This window comes from Diabrotica virgifera, chromosome 4 (genome assembly GCF_917563875.1).
Source record: "Diabrotica virgifera virgifera chromosome 4, PGI_DIABVI_V3a".
Classification (NCBI taxonomy): Eukaryota; Metazoa; Arthropoda; class Insecta; order Coleoptera; family Chrysomelidae; genus Diabrotica; species Diabrotica virgifera.
The window spans coordinates 99,822,054-99,842,975 of record NC_065446.1 but is presented as its reverse complement, the minus strand read 5'-3'; the positions used below and the strand labels follow the sequence as shown (position 1 = coordinate 99,842,975).

General features: G+C 32.5%; 1 protein-coding gene across 1 annotated transcript in view; it reads right to left on the bottom strand.

Moving 5' to 3' along the window:
* The window catches only part of LOC126883870 (uncharacterized), an 84,610-nt gene that overhangs the window by 24,464 nt on the left and 39,224 nt on the right, over window positions 1–20,922 (bottom strand). The window contains exon 2 of the mRNA XM_050649548.1: window positions 8,536–8,823. Within this exon, the coding sequence (XP_050505505.1) occupies window positions 8,536–8,817 (282 nt within the window). The 5' untranslated portion in view covers window positions 8,818–8,823. The remainder of the gene's footprint in view (window positions 1–8,535; window positions 8,824–20,922) is intronic.

Here is a 20,922-nt window from a genome sequence, read left to right as displayed (position 1 = left end):
TTTCAGCTATTTCTTGATCAGATCGTGCCCATGCGTACTATATAAACTAATATACAGGGTGATTGATTAGTAGAGTAAAGCTCAATAGCTCCGCTATAGTAATAGATAGCAATAAAAGTTAATCAGCCCTATTCTGTAACTTTTAACAAATCGAATAGAAATGACCAAGTCGAATCGTAATTACCCAAAATCGGAATGTTTGATATCTATCGCGTCATTTTTGTGTTTGGATCGGTATTCTGTAACTCATATCGTAATCGAAATCTCTGACTTCTATTTCACGCGGTTCTGAGGAGGTGGCAACCGCGCAGTAACCAGCGAAATTGTGTTCTGTGACCTATTTTGTTATTTGAAATATGACACCGTTGCCATTTCCTCAATGTTTTCATACTTTCTTCATACTATCCTCAAAGTTTTGAGAAGTAAATAAAATATTCGTGTAAATACTGGATGCAAAAAGCTCAAAAGAGGATAAATGGTTTTAAATTAAAGTTAATTAAAATTGATATAAAAAAGAAGATAAACTGATAAATAAAAAGATAAGTGAAGATAAGAAGTATAAATGCTTTTAAATCAAAGATATTTAAATTGATGTTATTAATTCATTATTATTAATAAATTATTTAAAATTGATATTACTAATAATATGCAATCTTTAAGATTCGATTCCAGTTGAAATAACTGCTAAACAGCTTTTCCCAAAAATGGCATCTTTTCTATAATTTGTTCAGACTATGAGCGTTGACTGATAAATATACAAGTATACTGGTATAATATTTATTTATCAATTAACGCATAAGAAGTCTATCGTATGCTATTCTTGTGCATTATACCATTGATTGCAATTGTACAAGAAATATGCGAACAAAATATGGCAACAATGTGAATGGGAAACATTCATCAGACGCCAAGTAGCAAATAAATAAGGTTAGGTCCAATTATTCATACTCGTACAACATGTCTAAATGAAATATATATAGTTCTCTAAACAAATAACACCACAGACTAAAAATTAAGCAGCTAAAAAAGGTACAAATACTATAAATAATTATAAATAAGTAGTATGTAATTAATTATTTTTATATATAAAATATAAACGTCAAAACAAAACAAAATGCGCTTGCGTCAACCACAACTCCGATATTCGAAATCTCATCTCGACAGGGTAAATGCTGTCGAAGTGATTTCTATTCACATTACGATTGTAGAGATTCCGAAGTAGTTATGGAATACGGATTTGGACTATTTCTATTCGACTTGGTCACTTCTATTCGATTTTACTGACTTCTATCATCGAAATGAGTTACAGAATAGGCATGAATATCAAAAATTTTAGCCACCTTTGAGCTTCACATTACAAAATTAGTTAGAATGTTACAGGGTGTTCGATAACATAGTGGCAGACCAAACATATGTTTTTTTAAATGGAACACCCTACATTTTATTTTATATTCGAAATCCTGTTAACTTCTCGATCACAAAAATATAAAGGTTTGTAATGTTATACAGGGTATTTACAAAGTTATAACCAATTTTGTATGAAAATCGTAACAAGTTCAACTCCCTGTATAAATAAAAATAAGCACAACAGCAATGGTTTATTAATGCCATATTTTTTTATTTATTGTCAAAATTTTTAAGAATTATTGATATTGCTAATTTTCTTTATATCAAATACAGGGTGAGTCAAAACGCAAGTACATTATTTTCTCAGTAATGTTAAATGGAACACCCTGTATTTTATATCATTATTAAAACGTAAAATTAACGTACTTTAATTTTTATATAACATTCCCTATGCCCAAATTTATCCCGTTTTCGAGATATTTTCATTTTTCAGAGCAAATTATTTTAGATGTTTAAATTTATCTAAATTTTAAGTAAGCCATGACTCAACTGACAATTGAAGATTACCGATTATCAATACGATAATCAATGTAACACTGTAGCAAATAAAGAAATAAAAATAATTTATTAGTAATACATTTTACAAACAAAAACACAACCACTACATGCAACATTTTTGAAACAATTAAAAACTATCTTTTTATGTAAATGCAACAAATAAACAAAGAAAATTAGTAATAAATTTTACAAAAAAACACACAAACACAAAATACAATATTTTGTGAAGACAATTAAACACTACTTTTGTATGTAAATGTAACAATGTAACAAATAAAGAACGAAACATAATTTATCAGTAATACATTTTGCAAAAAACATGTTTGAAAAAATTAGCAGCTACTTTAATAAAATATTTTTAATATTTAATTACATAAGGTGTTCAAAATTATCTCCTAACACATTTATGTACGCCTAAAAACGATCATTGAATGAGCTACTTACTCTACGGAGCATTTGTAAATTAACACATCGAAATACACTTTGTATTCTATTTTTCATCTCATCCCTTGTTATTGGAGGTATTTTATAAACTTAATTATTAACGTAACCCCAAAAAAATCAGTCCAGTTTATTAAATTCTGGTGATTTGGGTGGCCATGCTGCTACTGGTCCATTGAAAAATGAAAATATCTCAAAAACTAATAAATTTAGACATAGGGAATGTTATCTAAAAATTAAAGTACGGTAATGGTACTTTTCAATAGTGATATAAAATACAGGGTGTTCCATTTAAAATTACTGAGAAAATAATGTACTTGCGTTTTGACTCACCCTGTATTTGATATAAAGAAAATTAGCAATATCGACCATTCTTGAAAATTTTGACAATACGTTAAAAAATATGGCATTAATAAACCATTGTTGTTTTGCTTATTTTTATTTATACAGGGAGTTGAACTTGTTACGATTTTCATATAAAATTGGTTATATGTAACTTTGTAAATACCCTGAATAACATAACAAACCTTTATATTTTTGTGATGGAGAAGTTAACAGGATTTAGAATTTAAAATAAAATATAGGGTGTTCCATTTAAAAAAACATATGTTTGGTCTGCCAGTGTGTTATCTAACACCCTGTAACATTCTAACTAATTTTGTAATGTGAAGCTCAAAAGTGGCTAAAATTTTTGTTATTAACTTTTATTGCTATCTATTACTATAGCGGAGCTATTGAGCTTTACCCTACTAATCAATCACTCTGTATGAGGAAAAATTTGTTAAATTTGTTTGCCGTCAAGTTTGTACAGGTGGGTTATGATGTCATTAAATCTATGACGAGCATGCCTAATTGTTTGACTTTTAGTTTACTTAAAAAGTCTTCTTCTTCTTCTTTTAGTTTCATGACCTCCACCTATACAGTACCGATACAGTTATTTTAAGTGATGATATGAATGAATTACAACACCTTTTAAATGCCATTGACACAGTGGGAAGAGAGTTTGGTCTAAATATAAACTGTTCAAAAACAAAATACATGGTATTTAGCCGTTTGGCCCATCAAGATTCACGGTTATATTAGGTCTGGATCCCGCGTATGAAAAAAAAGTTGATTAATAGCAAGCTGAAAATTTGTTAATAGCTTAAGGGTGTCTAGTCGGATAAACTTTGATATATGGGAACACTGGAACAGGGGCAGTTTTAGTTGTGGAACAGGTTCAAAATTTGGAACGGTCACACCACGAAAACGGCACATGTATTTTGTCCGACAGAACAGACATATGGGAACACTGGAACAGGGGCAGTTTTAGTTGTGGAACAGGTTCAAAATTTGGAACGGTCACACTACGAAAACGGCACATGTATTTTGTCCGACAGAACAGACTTAAACTCTCCGAACAGAGATTAAACTCTCATGCAAAAATTAGACTGCTATTTATCACCAGATGGGCGTTTTAATGAGTGGAACATGTAGAATATGTCAAATGACAGGAATTATGACAGGTGATAAATAGCAGTCTGACTTTTGCATGAGAGTTTAATCTCTGTTCGGAGAGTTTAAGTCTGTTGTGTCGGACAAAATAAATGTGCCGTTTTCGTGGTGTGACCGTTCCAAATTTTTAACCTGTTCCACAATTAAAACTGCCCCTGTTTCAGTGTTCCAATATATCAAAGTTTATCCGACTAGACACCCTTAAGCTATTAACAAATTTTGAGCTTGCTATTAATCAACTTTTTTTTCATACGCGGGATCCAGACCTATATGTTGATGGTCATATAATTCAAAGAGTACCCAGTTTTAAATATCTTGGTTGCCATATTACTGAACAACTAGATCCAGATAAAGAGATAAAATGTAGAATCGAGATAGCACGCACGACATTTTTAAAAATGAGGTAGGTCATTCTTCTGTAATGATACCTTGCAACTTCACCTTCGAAAGCGCATGATTAAATGCTACATTTGGTCAGTCCTCTTGTATGGTGTCGAAGCATGGACATTAGAAATATCCACCATTAACCGTTTGGAGGCCTTTGAAATGTGGCTGCACAGACATATACTGAAAATACCATGGACGGCTATGCTGACAAATGTGGCAGTCCTTAAGAGAGCAAATGCTACCCGCGAGCTGCTTGATAACATAAAATATAGAAAGATGGCCTATTTTGGACATGTAGTAAGGGGAGACCGGTATAATATTCTTCAACTTATTATGATGGGTAAAATCGAAGGACGCAGAGGAATTGGTAGAAAGCAGGCCTCTTGGTTGAAGAATATCCGGGAGTTGACAGGAATAAAGAAAGCAGAACACCTATTTAGAATAGCTCGAGACAGAAACAGTTTCGCCATGTTAATCGCCAACGTCAAGGGGACTTGATAGGGCACGTTAAGAAGAAGAAGGCCTCCACCTCTTAGGTACTTGGCCAGTCCTCGTATTTAGACTGTAATTGGAAGGGAATCCTCTTTTCAAAGGGTCTGAATTTTTCCATATTCCCGTTTTTAAATTCATTGTGATATGATTTTCAAAAAATTATTTTATATTTTAATTTGAAATATTGTTAAAAATTGATTGATCTTTTTTAAGGTTTGGTCATTAATATTATGTAGGAGATTTTGTATTGAAATAGGGGTTGGACTTCCTATATTATTAAGTTCCTGATACAGGTCAAATTGATTTGTTTTGTTAATTGGGCATTCAAGTAACATATGAGTTATACGTTATACTTCCTATTTGTCCACATTCACAAAAAGGAGTATCACTACAATTGATTTTAAACAAATGGTCTGGTGTGTGGCAATAATGGCCCGTTCGCATTCTAATAATTGATGTCAAGTGCCTTCGATCCACAAATGTGAATTTGTGAAACCAAGGGTTTATAGAAAAATCACTTTGGCATTGTTGATACCATTTCCCTTTAGTTTTAAACTGTTTTGTCCATTCAACTTTAAACTCATTTACAATTTTTTGTTTAATAAAAGGCAAAAGGTCAAATTTATCTATTTTAATGTCTGTAGGAACATTTAAAGTCTTGCCTATATTTGCCAATCTATTCAGCCTCTGTATTCCCCTTTACTCCAGTATGGCCTGGGATCCAAGCTAAGATTATATTAAATCCTGCTTCCATTGACTCAATAATGAGTCTTTTAGTTAGGTTTACAATATGGTTGTTTGTCCCCCAGGTGGTGTTATGTAATTTTTGGATAGCACTTTTAGCATCTGAAAAAATTATTGTTTCTTTAATATTTTTTTCAATACAAACAGATACTGCCTAATTGCAATAATTTCTGCAGTGCATATTTGAGTGTGCTCATGTAATCTGGATGCATAGTTATAAATGATTAAAGGATTAAAGGTATGTGTACCCCCAAACCTACTGTCCTTGACTCGGGATCTAAATAGTATGATAAGATTGATCCAAAAGATGGCATAACCCAGACATCCAAAGTGAAAGTTCTCCTCCAACACCAAATTGTTCTATATGGTCCACATAATGTTCAGAAAAAAGTCACACCATTTTGAGCGTCGGGTTTGGGGGGAGAGGGGGGAGAAATCGGTAAATTCGTAGTTTTTTGCGTTTTTCATCAATATTTCTAAAACTATGCGGTTTAGCATAAACAACCTTCTATACAAAAATGTTCTACATTAAATTTGAAATAAAAAGGTCCAATGCATATTCCTTCCAAAATGAACGGTTTCAAAGTTATGGAGGTAGTATAGTATAATTACTATAATTGGTCCAAAAAGGTACATCTTGGATATTAAAGCACCCTATTATGTCTGTGTAGATATTGGCATTGAATCCGACCCGATCCTCTATTTTTTCATACTATCACGTTACAATTTTTTGTGATATTATATTTGTGTGTGAAATGTATCATTTTTGTGTATTTTAGGTATGTTCTAATATGTTATGTATATATAGGTTTTTACTTGATTATTTTAAATCATTGTGACGTTTAACTTGCTAGAAACCTTGTAATATTGTGTACCTAATGTGTTAAAAGTAAGTAGTTTTGAAACACCAATTAAGTAAAGTTTATTATGTTGTTGTTTTCACCAATTTTGAAAAAATGTGAAAACACTGAATTGTCCACGTCCGTCTGTCCGTCCGTCCGTCTTGTCTGTCTGTTTGCAAACTCAACTCCTCCGTCATTATACCAGGTAGAATGACAAATGAGGTGTCAAATGAAAGCTTATCCAAGGGTGGTACTAAAGGTGAGAAATTTAACCTAGGCTGTCTGTCCGTCTGTCTGTCCGACCCCGTATATGATTCCTTCGTCACTGTACCAGGTAGATAAACAAATGAGGTGTCAAATGAAAGCTTATAATCCAAGGATGATACTAAAGATGAGAAGTTTGACAAAGGCTGTCTGTCCGCCTGTCCGTCCGACCTGGTATAGTGACAAAGGAGTTATATTCGCGGACAGACAGACCAGCTATAGTGACGGATGAGTTATATTCGTGGTTAGACGGACAGGCGGACAGACAGCCTATGTCAAATTTCTCACCTTTAGTACCATCCTTGTATTATAAGCTTTCATTTGACACCTCATTTGTCATTCTACCTGGTATAGTGACGAAGGCGTTATATTCGCGGTCGGACGGACAGGCGGACAGACAACCTATGTCAAATTTCTCACCTTCAGTACCATCCTTGGAGTATAAGCTTTCATTTGACACCTCATTTGTCATTCTACCTGGTATAGTAACGGAGGAGTTATATTCGCGGTCAGACAGACAGACAACCTAGGTCTAATTTCTTACCTTTAGTACTATCCTTGGATTATAAGCTTTAATTTGACACCTCATTTGTCATTATACCTAGTATAATGACGGAGAAGTAAATGTTATTATTCTATTATTCTAAGAAATATATAGAAAACAGCATGGCAACACTGTGATGCACAAACAGCCACATTCATCTGTGCCGGTTGTGCGTTACATAGGGTGCTTTAAAATCCAAGATGTCCCCAAAAAGGCCTAACCCAGACATCAAAAATAAAAGTTTTCCTTTAACACCAAATTGTTCTATATGGTCCACATATTGTTCAGTAAAAAGTTACACCATTTTGAGCATCCGGTTTGGGGGGAAGATGGGGGAGAAGTCATACATACATTTTAAAACAAAAAAGGTCCTATACATAATTGCTATAAAATCAACGGTTCCAGAGTTACGGAGGGTGAAAAGTGGAGGTTTTCGATACTTTTTATATTTTTTGTGCAATTGATGATGATTTTGGGTGCCGAGGTTAACGTGTCTTCAAGGGCTTATCACTAACATACCATCGGCCACTGAAATAGCAAATTTGATTTATAAAACCCAATCCTGTTAAAGAAAATCAGTAGGAAATTGCCCAAAAAATATAAAACGTATCGAAAACCTCCACTTTTCACCATGCGTACCTCTGGAACCGTTGATTTTATAACAATTATGTATAGGACCTCTTTTGTTTTAAATTTTATGTAGAACATTTTTGTATAGAAAATTGTTTACGCTAAAACATAGTTTTAGAAATATTGACGAAAAACTTAAAAAAACTACTAATTTACTGACTTCTCCCCCATCTCCCCCCCAAACCGGACGCTCAAAATGATGTAACTTTTTACTGAACAATATGTGGACCATATAGAACAATTTGGTGTTGGAGGAAAACTTTTACTTTGGATGTTTAGGTTAGGCCTCTTTTTGGACCAATTATATTATACTACCTCCGTAACTTTGAAACCGTTCATTTTAGAAGGATTATGCATAGAACCTTTTTTGTTTCAAATTTAATGTAGAACATTTTTGTATAGAAGGTTGTTTATGCTAAATCGTATAGTTTTAGAAATATTTACGATAAACGTAAAAACTACGAATTTACCGATTTCTCCCCCCTCTCCCCCCCAAACCCGACGCTTAAAATGGTGTGACTTTTTTCTGAACATTATGTGGACCATATTGTGGAACAATTTGGTGTTGGAGGATAACTTTCACTTTGGATGTCTGGGTTTGGGTCTAGTTATACCATACTAAAAGAACCATCTGTAAAAGTCTGGAATTCCTGCCAAATGCCAAAGTATGCCTAGTGAGCATGCCAAAAGTGAAGAAAGAAGAAGAAGTCTGGAATTGCATACAGAAATGTCAAACTTGTCACATGCAACTTTCGAACTGAAAAATTTGATAATGTTAAAAAGCATAATTACCTTTCTTATGGAGTCTCGCAAATAGTCATCACTTTCCACACTCACTCTATCGTTAAGGCCTGGGTTATATATAGTCCGTTGCGCACGGCCTCTGCCCGAAGTAAAGCGAGTAACACCATCATATATGTTTTCTGCGTCTTCAAAGACACTAGTAGGACGCTTAACACTAAAATGGTTCAAGTGCTGTTGTAGTGTAGGTGGAGTTCGTATGTCGACATCGTTTTCTGGCAAAGTTACTTCGGAACACTGGCGGAGGATTGCATCAAGATCGTCGCCAGCCATGGTTATCTAAAAGCAAAAAAAATGTTTTAGTTTAAATTTGTTAATGTCTGCAGTCATATAAACCCAAACAAACAACAATAGTTGAAATTTGCTATTTTATTTGGGAATATGTCACAATTTAAGTTTGATATTAAATTTATTTGACGTTTCGACTTCATTAATAAATTAAACAAATTTTGTTTTTGTTACTTGGTAACAAAATTCTTCTAATAATTTAATCTTCTGAGTCATTCATACAATTATTGAGAATTATTCAGACATATATTTTACATTTTCAAGTAGATCAATTTAAAATGATAGGTATATCTATTAGGGTGGTTAGAAAAAAACTTTTTTTTTATTTCAGATCGCTATAGTGCACAAAAGTTGCCATTGGTATAGACTTGAAAAAAGCACGAATTATTATTTTTTTTATTAATTTGTCTTCAGGTCGCGCAATGCCATCGACATTAGCAAAAATTGTAAAAAAACTTAATTTTTCATATATTTTTTTAATAGGCCAGATGGTTTTAATTACGTTCCTATACCATGAATTAACTACTAAAAGTATGTAAAATCAATATAAATGCACTTATTATACATATGTTTCATATCTTCCGGTCGCGCAACATAATACAAAATGAGTAAAATTACTAGTTTTTGCAAAATTTCAAAGTTTGACTGTTTGGTACAATTTATTCATACGACTTTTAGTTTAATTTAATTACAATAATATATTTAAAATCCAAGCATATAAGATAAATTTTGATATTCAAGTGGAATTCGGTTGCGCAGCTTCGTCAAAAACAGCAGACTACCGAGAGACGAGGCGAAAGTGACGAATGCCAGCGAAGCGCGCGCTGCCACAAATAAAGATACATGTTGGAATACCTCTACAATGGAGTATTTGTCTTCTCCATTACAACTAACTGCCATTCCACCAACTTTTCCAACACTTAGATGAAAATACAACAGGCCCAATAGGATATTCCTGACCAATTGGAAAGGCACTACCTGATTGTGAAAGACTACCACTTATTGATTTTAATCCTATTGATTGTGATATTCCAAAAGTTGATAAGCGTATTCTTAGCAAGCACCAATAATTGTACTTGCTTGAGATATCAGAAGTCATCAAGTCAAGACATTGTTCAGAAGACTTCGTAGTGGGTACGTGAACCTATCCCAACTCACATTCAAGATGGCTTACTACTGCAAACCGAGTTTTGCGTTTCTACATCAGTGTGTCCAACCCTTCTGAAAATCTGAGAGAGATTGTCACATTCATTCTCAAATGTTATAATATGCATATGTGGTTTGCCACAAAAATAAACCACAAATTCACAGATGGGCCTAGACATGATTACAAAATCATTGAATATTCAAGGTACTTACCAGAAGAGCTTCTTCAAGTTGTTGATCCCGTTTTACAACGGAATGCTTACTTTGCCCATCCCGAAAATTTACTTTTGGCTATGGTAACTGATGACAGAAACCATATCCGAGAGCTGGGCTTTAGGCGTATCATGAAGGAAAAGCAAGCAATATCTGAAAGTGATTCTATCAGAATCTTTAAACCATCAAACTTAAACTTTGAAGCTAAATAGTATTACGAAATTATCAAATGGAACACCAGTACACTGACTCCCCTCTACTGCTAAGAACATTGACTAATGATGACGTCAAAACAGTATGTGAGCAATGACTTCAAGCCTGTTATGAGTATAGATACTTTGCCATGCCACACACAGGCAGTTGAAAGATGCGTTAAGTTAGTGACCGTAGCTTCAAGTAAAGTGTGTGGACACAGTTCCAGAGACGGCTATATTAGAACCGTATTATTGCACCGCTCAGCGATGCCAACGATTAAAATCAACAACAACTGGTAGTCTTTCACAATCAGGTAGGGCCTTTCCAATCGGTCCGGATATCCTATAGTGCCTGTTGTATTTCCATCTAAGTGTTGTAAAAAGTGGCGGAATGGCATTTATATAGATACTTTGCCATACCATACACAGGCAGTTGAAAGATGCGTTAAGTTAGTGACCGTAGCTTCAAGTAAAGTGTGTGGACACAGTTCCAGAGACGGCTATATTAGAACCACATTATTGCACCGCTCAGCGATGCCAACGATTAAAATCAACAACAACTGGTAGTCTTTCACAATCAGGTAGGGCCTTTCCAATCGGTCCGGATATCCTATAGTGCCTGTTGTATTTCCATCTAAGTGTTGGAAAAAGTGGCGGAATGGCAGTTCGTTGTAATGGAGAAGACAAATACTCCATTGTAGAGGTCTTCCCACATGTATCTCTATTTGTGGCTGCGCAAGCTTCGCTGGCATTCGTCACTTTCGCCTCGCCTCTCGGTAGTCTGCTGTTTTTGAAGAAGCTGCGCGACCTAATTCCAATTAAATATCAAAATGTATCTTAGATGCTTGGATTTTAAATATATTATTGTAATTGAATTAAACTGTAGCATCTCTAAAAGTCGTATGATTAAATTGTACTAAACAGTAAAACTTTGAAATTTTGGAAAAACTACTAATTTTACTCATTTTGTATTACGTTGCGCGACCGGAAGATATGAAAAAAATGTATAATAAGTGCATTTATATTGATTTTACATACTTTTAGTAGTTAATTCATGGTATTGGGACCGTGCAAGTTCGGCAAAGCGACCTCTATTTCTACGCTCTGTACTTTTATTCGCACTTTTAATTATATTGGCCAATTATATTAGTCCTGGTTGCTGGATAATTGTCAAGACCATAGTCCAAAAAAATAATAAGAAGAAAAAAATAAGATGCAGGTTATGTTTAGCAAACGTAAACAATTGTATGTAGTAAATAAAATCCGTTATTAAAATGCAGTACTGCAAGCAAAATACAATTAATTAAATTTACCTTTATATAATAATTGCATATCATATCAATATTGTGGAGCAATATATAATTTTTCTGAGTCAATGACAGAAGGTATGAAATATACGTCAATTTGACAATTTCAATTGACAATATGAATTATTTAAGATAGTTGCAATATTTCTCCGCGACTCGCGCACGGTCGTTTCTCGTTTCCCTTTCCAAGTACTTGCACACCGCGAATAGGAACGCAATTAAAACCATCTGGCCTGTTTAAAAAAATTTTGAAAAATTAAGGTTTTTAACAATTTTTGCTAACTTCGATGGCATTGCGCGACCGGAAGACAAATTAATAAAAAAATAATAATTAGTGCTTCTTTCAAGTCTATACCAATGGCAACTTTTGCGCACTATAGCGATCTGAAATAAGAAAAAAAGTTTTTTTCGATCCACCCTAATATCTATGAGTTGCGTTTCTGGGACGATTTTATTTAAAGATGATAGTCATGATAGTTCATTTGAAGATAATCATAGCATGTTATTTGTCAAAAGGACAACCACGTGCAATGATGACAGTAAAATTCTCGGGCTAATGATCTCATAGTAAATCATTAGTAAAAACCAGGAAAAAGCCTCATGACATTATCCCAACATGGTAAGTATTTGGTCTTACATTTAGTTGACTCTCTGTTACGTTCTGTTTTCTGACAGCAGTAAAACGTGTTTTAAATTTAATAAATAATATATTCTTCTTTTGTCTCAATTAATTCACAAAAAAAAATTGGATACCGATGCAAAGATTTATGTTAATTTTTTAAAATATCTACAAACTACACGTTACTGTTTACATCCCAGACGAAAAGTCATAAAATTTAATAACTCGAACTTGACACCCTCGTTTCTTCAAGAGCCACTTCACGCTGAATTAAGAGACTTTTTTAAACATGAACACTTCAACAGGTATCAAATTCTACATTCTGGAAACAATAAATATTAAACTATTATAGTTTAGTTCATTTATTTACTGCATTAAATTTACTGTGTGAAAAAATTTTATGAAGAAGGAATAGAAATAAAATATTGTGTATATTAGTTAGTATTTAAATACATCGTGTTTATACTTAATAAAAAAATGGCATCGAAATCAAAACAAAATAAGCATCAAGATCTATTAATTTGATTTTTTTTTCATTTGTCTCTACAACTCAATGTAGACCAGGGCGCATCTGTAAAAATATTAGTACATTTGGACGTTGAGAGGTGACTCAAATTTTTTTGCAGAAATTGCTTGAAAATATCTCAAATAATAATATTTGAGTTATCCTCCCTCTCAAAAAGATCCGGAACATTGTTTAAATAATCATATATATATCGGGTGTTCTACAGCATTCGCCGTTTCCCGCATCCTATTCGCCATGCTTTTCGGTCACGAATATCTTCCTCGTTGAGTTGTCTACTGTTCATTGCTTTCTCTACATCTTGTATCCATGTTCTCTTCGGTCTGCCTCTTTTTCTTCTCTCGGGTGGTACATACTGGATCATTTTCTTGGGCCATCTTGTTGGTCCCATTCTCTGGACATGCCCGTACCATATTAATCTTTTTTGTTCTATTCTGTCTATAATATCCTTTTCTACTTCCATTCTTTCTTTTATTTCTTCGTTTGGGATATGCTGCAGTTTAGATATTCTGCAGCTTCTTCTAAGCGCGTCCATTTCTAAAGCTTGAAGTCTTTTATTTTGTCGGTCTTTTACTTCCCACACTTCCGAGTTGTACAGGACAATTCCTTCCACGATAGTTTGGTAGATTTTTTTCTTTGTCTGATTTTGCAGTCCTGTACTCCACCAAATGCCATTTAGCTGTTTTATAGCTTTTCTTCCTTGGCTTATTCGATATTCTATATCTTGATCGCATGTGGAGTTTTTGTCAAAAATTGAACCTAGATATTTAAATTCATCACATCCTTTTATGTATTCCCCTTCTAATTCTAAGTCTTCAGTATCACCTCCGACTACAAGGTATTCAGTTTTCTCCATGCTCATTTTTCATTCATGTTTAAATAATCAAAATGTCAAAAAATGAAGGAAAAAATCGATTTTTTTCTTCGGTTTTTGATTATAACTTTAAAGGTATTCATTTCCGAGAAAAGTTGTACTGACATAAAAGTTGCGTAATTAAATTTCCTACAATAGATATAGAATTGGTTCAAAATTTAAAAAATAGTCACCCTTGTTGCAAAATAGCAATAATTGCGAAAAAAACCATACAAAAACAAGTATTCGCATTTTACGTTTTTCAGCCATTTATGCTACACTTAGGACCTTCATATTTCACCCAGAAAAACTTTATGATACAGTAAAACAATACTGTAAATTTCATTAAGATCAGTTCAATAGATTTTGCAAAATAAATTTTGCAATCCAGCTTTCGCAAAAAAAATTCATTTTTTCAAAATGTTACAGGACTGAAAATAAAGCAGATAGCAAGTTGAATTTTTTTGCGTATAGAAGTGTAATGTACCTTTTATTTGCAATTTGCAAAATTAAAATCGATTAACTACCACGGCGTCAGGAATTTTTTTAAATGGACATTAATTATTGGTGCTACGCGCAGGACAGCGGATAGTTTGCTCTGATTGGGCATTCCAATGACCTTTGATAATGATTGAAACATTTTAATTTTTATTACATTTCGATATAAATAAATAAATTTGTTTATTGCAAAATAAAAACACATACTCTATCCTTTGAAATAACACTTTTTTTAGCAAAAACTTTCTTTGTTCATATATTTTAACTTAAGAGAATAAAAGTTTATTATTTTTAAACATATGCAATTGTTTAAACAATATTTCATAAACAATAATAAAATTAGTTTGATTTTTGTGGAATTAAAATATTAAAATACAACAAAATATAGAGTAAGACAATAATATATTAGATAAAGATTGGAAGAAATTTTGGTGGAAATCAACTTGTGTGAATCAAACACCGCTGTCCTGCGCCTAGCACCAAAAATTATTGTTTATTTAAAAAATTTCCTGACGCCGTGGTAATTAATCGATTTTAATTTTGCAAATTGCAAATAAAAGGTACAGTACACTTCTATAAGCAAAAAAAATTCAACTTGCTATCTGCTTTATTTTCAGTCCTGCAACATTTAAAAAAAATAATTTTTTTTTGCGAAAGCTGGATTGCAAAATCTATTAAACCGATCTTAATGAAATTTACAGTGTTGTTTTACTATATCATAAAGTTTTTCTGGGTAAAATATGAAGGCCCTAAGTGTAGCATAAATGGTTTTTTTATGGCCTTGGCATAGCCAATTGACCAGACTATTTTGGAATTTGTATTCACAGATCTACAAACAGAGTTCGAGTTAGTAGTAAATTAAATTAAAAAGTTTGACTTGATTTTTTTTCTTTTTCATTTTTTATTTGTGGTCGTTTTTTTAATTTCATTATATTATTTTTTGATATATAAATTTTAAATTTTTATTGTTTTTTTCTTCTTTATGTTAATTTTTTTTGTTTATTTTTTTTTCTTCTTTTTTTGTTTCTTTTTTTTTCGTATTATAAGATTTATTACATTATTGATGTGTTTGCAGATTGCTTACAAGTTTCATATTAATTCTATGGTTAGTACATTATATTGTTTAAAGTTTATATTTACATTTTTTAATTAACCGATAAATACAATTAAATATTTCTACGTTTCCAGAGAAAATTAGTTCATTTAAGTGAAATGGGAAACAGACATTTAGTTTTCGTAAGTCTTCATAAAAATATGCAATATTTCTCTGTTGGTTTTCACATTCTAATAAGATATGTGTTAAATCTCCATATTTACCAAGAGTACAGCATAAATGGTTGAAAAACGTAAAATGCGAATACTTGTTTTTGTATGGTTTTTTTTTCGCAATTATTGCTATTTTGTAACAAGGGTGACTATTTTTTAAATTTTTAACCAATTCTATATCGTAGGAAATTTAATTACGCAACTTTTATTTCAGTACAACTTTTCTCAGAAATGAATAGTTTTAAAGTTATAATCAAAAAACGAAGAAAAAAATCGATTTATTCCTTCATATTTTGACATTTTGATTATTTAAACAATGTTCCGGACAATTTGGAGAGGGAGGATAACTCAAATATTATTATTTGAGTTATTTTCAAGCAATTTCTGCAAAAAAATTTGAGTCACCTCTCAACGTCCATCTCAACACAGATGCGCCCTGGACCTCTCCTCTTCACGATGGAGGGAAGATCTATTTGATGCAGTTAAGAAAATATACTTTGATAAGTCTTGTTTTTTTGTCAATATAAGGCTGAGTTGTGGAGTGAATTAGTTAAAAAAGTATGTAGATAATAATTAGCTACATTATAATACATACATACATACATACAGTTTTATATAGATAGTTAATTTAAAAAAATCCAGAAAGAACATTTTAAAAAATCGGATGAGGTCATGTGATGCAATTGCGATGTCGACATGTGGGGGCTCGACTGTAAACGACGCTTTACGGCGGAGGAATGGGGAGGTTAATAAGTTGAAATCAAGAATCAAGAGTACGTGTTACTTATGCAGGGCCCCCGCTACCATATGTGCAAAGTGTGCAATGTACACGGGCGCCATCCTTTGGGGGTGTCAAAACCCAGGGTCACAAATTGAAGAAAAAAAATTGCAAAAAAATCATTGTAAAACAAAAGTTGAGGAATTAAATAGGATTAGGTATCTATTATCTATAAATATACATGAAACATATTTAAATTAAGTGACAGCGATCTTTTAAAACGTTGTTTTGTTCTTGAAGAACGACTGACAGATCAGGATAATAAGGATATAGACTCCAATCATTTGTTTTGAAAATAAAGCGTTAAAGTTATTTTCATTACTTGGTGATACTGACCATTTAAATATATTACCATATATTATATTTGAAAACAATTTTAATCTCCACCGTTTCAAACGTATGCATTTCACTAAGAATTCTTTTGACATTTCCTAATCTGTAGCTTTTGGCGAGGGATCTTTTTCAATGTTAAAAATCATTTAACGGCAATTCTTCAAGAAAGATTGCCTGAGCTAGCAATATTAGCAATTGAATAAGAAATTTTTGATGGTATAAATTTTAGCGATGTAATTAATGCATTTGCAAAAGCAAAAGCAAAGTCTCGGAAAATATCGCTACTACAATTAAGAGCTATTTTTTATTTTTCTGTTGTACCTATAGCCCAGTGAAATATGGCGATACCGTGTAATTTTTAGGGTCACAAGGTAATTGTATGAAAATTTGGATTTAGGTTACCCCTTTTCGGGGTGCGAAAAAATATAGGTTTAAAATAAGTCCGGAAATGGATAAATTTACTAAAACTGACTAAAATTCTAAGCAACTTTTGTTCTATATAGAGTTTTTTGTAACTAAATCAATACTTTTCCGAGTTACTTGCGAGTGAAAATATTTAGTTTTCAACAAAATAAAAAACACCTTTTAGGCGGTTTTTTTGCAGATAACTCAAAAACTGAGTATTTTATCGGAAAATATTGCTATCAAAAATGTAGCTTATAAAAAAACGAAAAATATTGTACCTATATTCATGAAGTCTATAGATCTAGTAAATTCAAAATTGAAGCTGATGAAAAGTACATTCTTATTCGTTAAATTGCAAGTCGAATATTTCTAAGTGAAATATTTTAAAAATGAAGCACTTTTCGGGGAAAACCGATTAAAACTTATTATGACTTCTAAAGTTCAGTTTTTTGCCTTATTTCAAGCACCTACCAAAATATAACATACCTTCAAAGAAATAAATAAATAAACATGAACCAAAATGCCTTAAGGGGCGACAAAATCCTTTTTTGCACACAGGCGCCAGGAGCCCTTACGGGGGCCCTGTACTTATGGGTTGTCCGAGAGTTTCTTTTTTACGCAAAGATCTCTAGGTTCGCAAATATTTAATAGAACATAACCTTCAATTGCACGAAAATTACTCCAATTAAAAATACACGAGTTGCTTAAGAGGCTATATCAACGCGTCCTCAAAACGGAAAACGCATTCCAAGATTGCAGCTGTAATTTTGAATATATTGTTGGGATATTTGGCACACATATTCATAATATAGTAAAGAATAGCGGTACAGAGCCCAATTTGAGAAATGTGTTAGCATGTGGAAATTACTCTATAATTAAATAAAATATTACAAAAACGAGCCTCTACCGCCATTAAGAAGAAAAAAATAAACTCTCTTCAAATAAACTTTTTTATCCCATGCCTAGATTTTCTGTCACATTTGAACTGTATACTAAAATTGATTATATCTTATATCTATAACAAATCGAAGAGATTATAACTAATAGCTGATTAGGCAACATAGAGAAATAGTCACTGTCATTTTGACAAACCTGCGTGTTGCCTCTAAGAGAAAAAAGTTTAATGTCGTTGAAAAAAAGTTTAGTTGTTGTATTTGTCCCATGCCAACTCAAAATTTCTACTAAATCAAAGAAGAAAAAGAAGATTGCGTATTGATAGACAGTTGCTCCTAGCGTGAATTTTTTTTATTTTGTCATGTTATAAGTTCAGAATGATGATTCCTGTTTTTGTTCAGTTGTACATTACAAATACATTATTTTATTTCTTAAAACAACTTAATTTTTTGTCAATTGTCATTTTTTACTTGGTGTCATTTATTACCCCCGTTGGTCATCCGTACAAAAAAAAGGTTGGTCATCGGAAGGTTAAATGACCTGAATTTGATTTTGATCTTTGTAAAAATTAGCAAGGTATGACAATAAATTCAAACAATTCAGGTCTAAAAGAAACTTTCCCTGACTATATTACCTTCTTAGAAAATGGAAAATACAAAAAAAATTTTCAAAATGGGTCAAATTATTATCAAAATAATACAAGCAGTAGGTACGTAAAGGTCATGGTTACAGAATGGGGAACAAAGAAATCCAAATATTATGTTATGCAGACGACGCCGCATTAATCCCCGAGACAGAAGACGATCTCCAAAGATCACGCATCTTCAATACAACAGCCAAGAAATAAATATGATAATCTCAGCAGAACAAACCAAATGTATGACAACATCTAAATACCCACTACGATGTAAAATCGAAATTGATGGGGAAATAATGAAACAGTAAGCAAAATTTAGATATCTGGGAATAGATTATAACTAATTACGGAGATGTTGAAGAGGAAGGACGACAACAAAGCTTAAAAGCAATTAAAGCGGCGGGATCTCTTAATGACACAATCTGGAAGAACAAACATCTAAGACAGGACACAAAAGCAAGAATCTATAAAGCAGCAATTAGACCTACATATTTGACATATACGGCGGAGACAAGACCTGACAACTAAATACGAGATGACTACTAGAAACAACAAACATGAAAATACTTCGACGAATATCAGGGAAAAGTCTTTTTTGGATAGAGAGAGAAGCGAAAACATAAGATCATGCAATGTAGAAGACATAAATGGATGGGTGACAAAACGGAAACAGGAGTGGAACGAACACATTAGTAGAATGGTAGACGATAGGATAGTACGAATAGCACGAGATAAGTCACCAAATGGACGAAAAAGTGTTGTTAGACCATGAAAACGATGGTGCGATAATTTAAACAATTTAGGGGGCTAATACTGAAGAAGAAACTGGCTTTAAAGCCTACGTACAAGAAGGAAGAAGAAGATGTTCTATTCGGGTCGTAACGGATCAATAATAGTCCAGGGCGCATCTGTTTTGAGATGGACGTTGAGAGGTGACTCAATTTTTTTGCAGAAATTGCTTGAAAATAACTCAAATAATAATATTTGAGTTATCCTCCCACTCAAAATGGTCCGGAACATTGTTTAAATAATTAAAATGTCAAAATATGAAGGAAAAATTCGACTTTTTTATTGGTTTTTTGATTATAACTTTAAAACTATTAATTTCTGAGAAAAGTTGTACTGAAATAAAAGTTGCGTAATTAAATTTCCTACAATATAGAGTTGGTTAAAAATTTAAAAAATAGTCACCCTTGTTGCAAAATAGCAATAATTGCGAAAAAATTCATACAAAAACAAGTATTCGCATTTTACGTTTTTCAACCATTTATACTACACCTAGGACCTTCATATTTTACCCAGGAAAACTTTATGATATAGTAAAACAACACTGTAAATTTCATTAAGATCGGTTTAATAGATTTTGCAAAATAAATTTTGCAATTCGCAAAACAATTCATTTTTTTTAATGTTGCAGGACTGAAAATAAAGCAGATATCAAGTTGAATTTTTTTTGCTTATAGAAGTGTACTTTTATGTGCTTGTGCTTTCATTTGCAATTTGCAAAATTAAAATCGATTAATTACCACGGCGTCAGGAAATTTTTTAAATAAACATTAATTTTTGGTGTTACGCGCAGGACAGCGGTGTTCGATTCACACAAGTTGATTTCCACCAAAATGTCTTCCAATCTCTATCTAATATATTATTTTCTTACTCTATATTGTTGTATTTTAACCCTTAACTACAGAAATCCGGTATTTTTTACCGGCGGGCATTCCCAAAATGTGGATTTCATGGTAACCTCACCACTTACAAGTTCATGTGTCTCTGTACCTCTCGGGTAGTTTGTATAACAATGCTAGTCAAAGCGTGTAGTGTGTATTGTCAATATTTTCTTTTCTATCACACATCAAAAATCTTAACCGGATTAAAATTACCGGATGTCTGTTTTAAGTAAGTATTTTTATACAGTGCGGTGGAATAAGTGTTGCCCCTCCCTGTTAACTTGTTTATTTTAAGAATATAAGCAAAACGCTCGGACAGGTCGATTTTTAAACTAACCACAGTATATTATAGCATCAACGTTTCGAACTTTACGCGATCCCTCTTCAGGTGACAGCCATAACTTTGATTTTTTTAAATGGTAAAGTACATCATGTGACACCTCATTTAACTGCTTTTGAAATACTGATTTCAAAAATGCATAATACTTTAATCCTTTTTGAGATCGTAGGCGCAAAATTTCGGTCGAACACTTTTTAAACGCATTAATTTTTTTCGAATTCTGAGAAAACTAATAAGTATTTTTGAAAAATTTAAACGCAGAATGAAAGATTATATTATTACCGAGGGCTGACAGTCCCTTAGAATAAACAAAAAATTTCTTTTGAATGATATATATTTGGAATTAAAAATCACACTAAATTTTCTCTTTTTTTCACCACTGTGACTTATTAAAATAAACATTATAGGAGTTCTCAG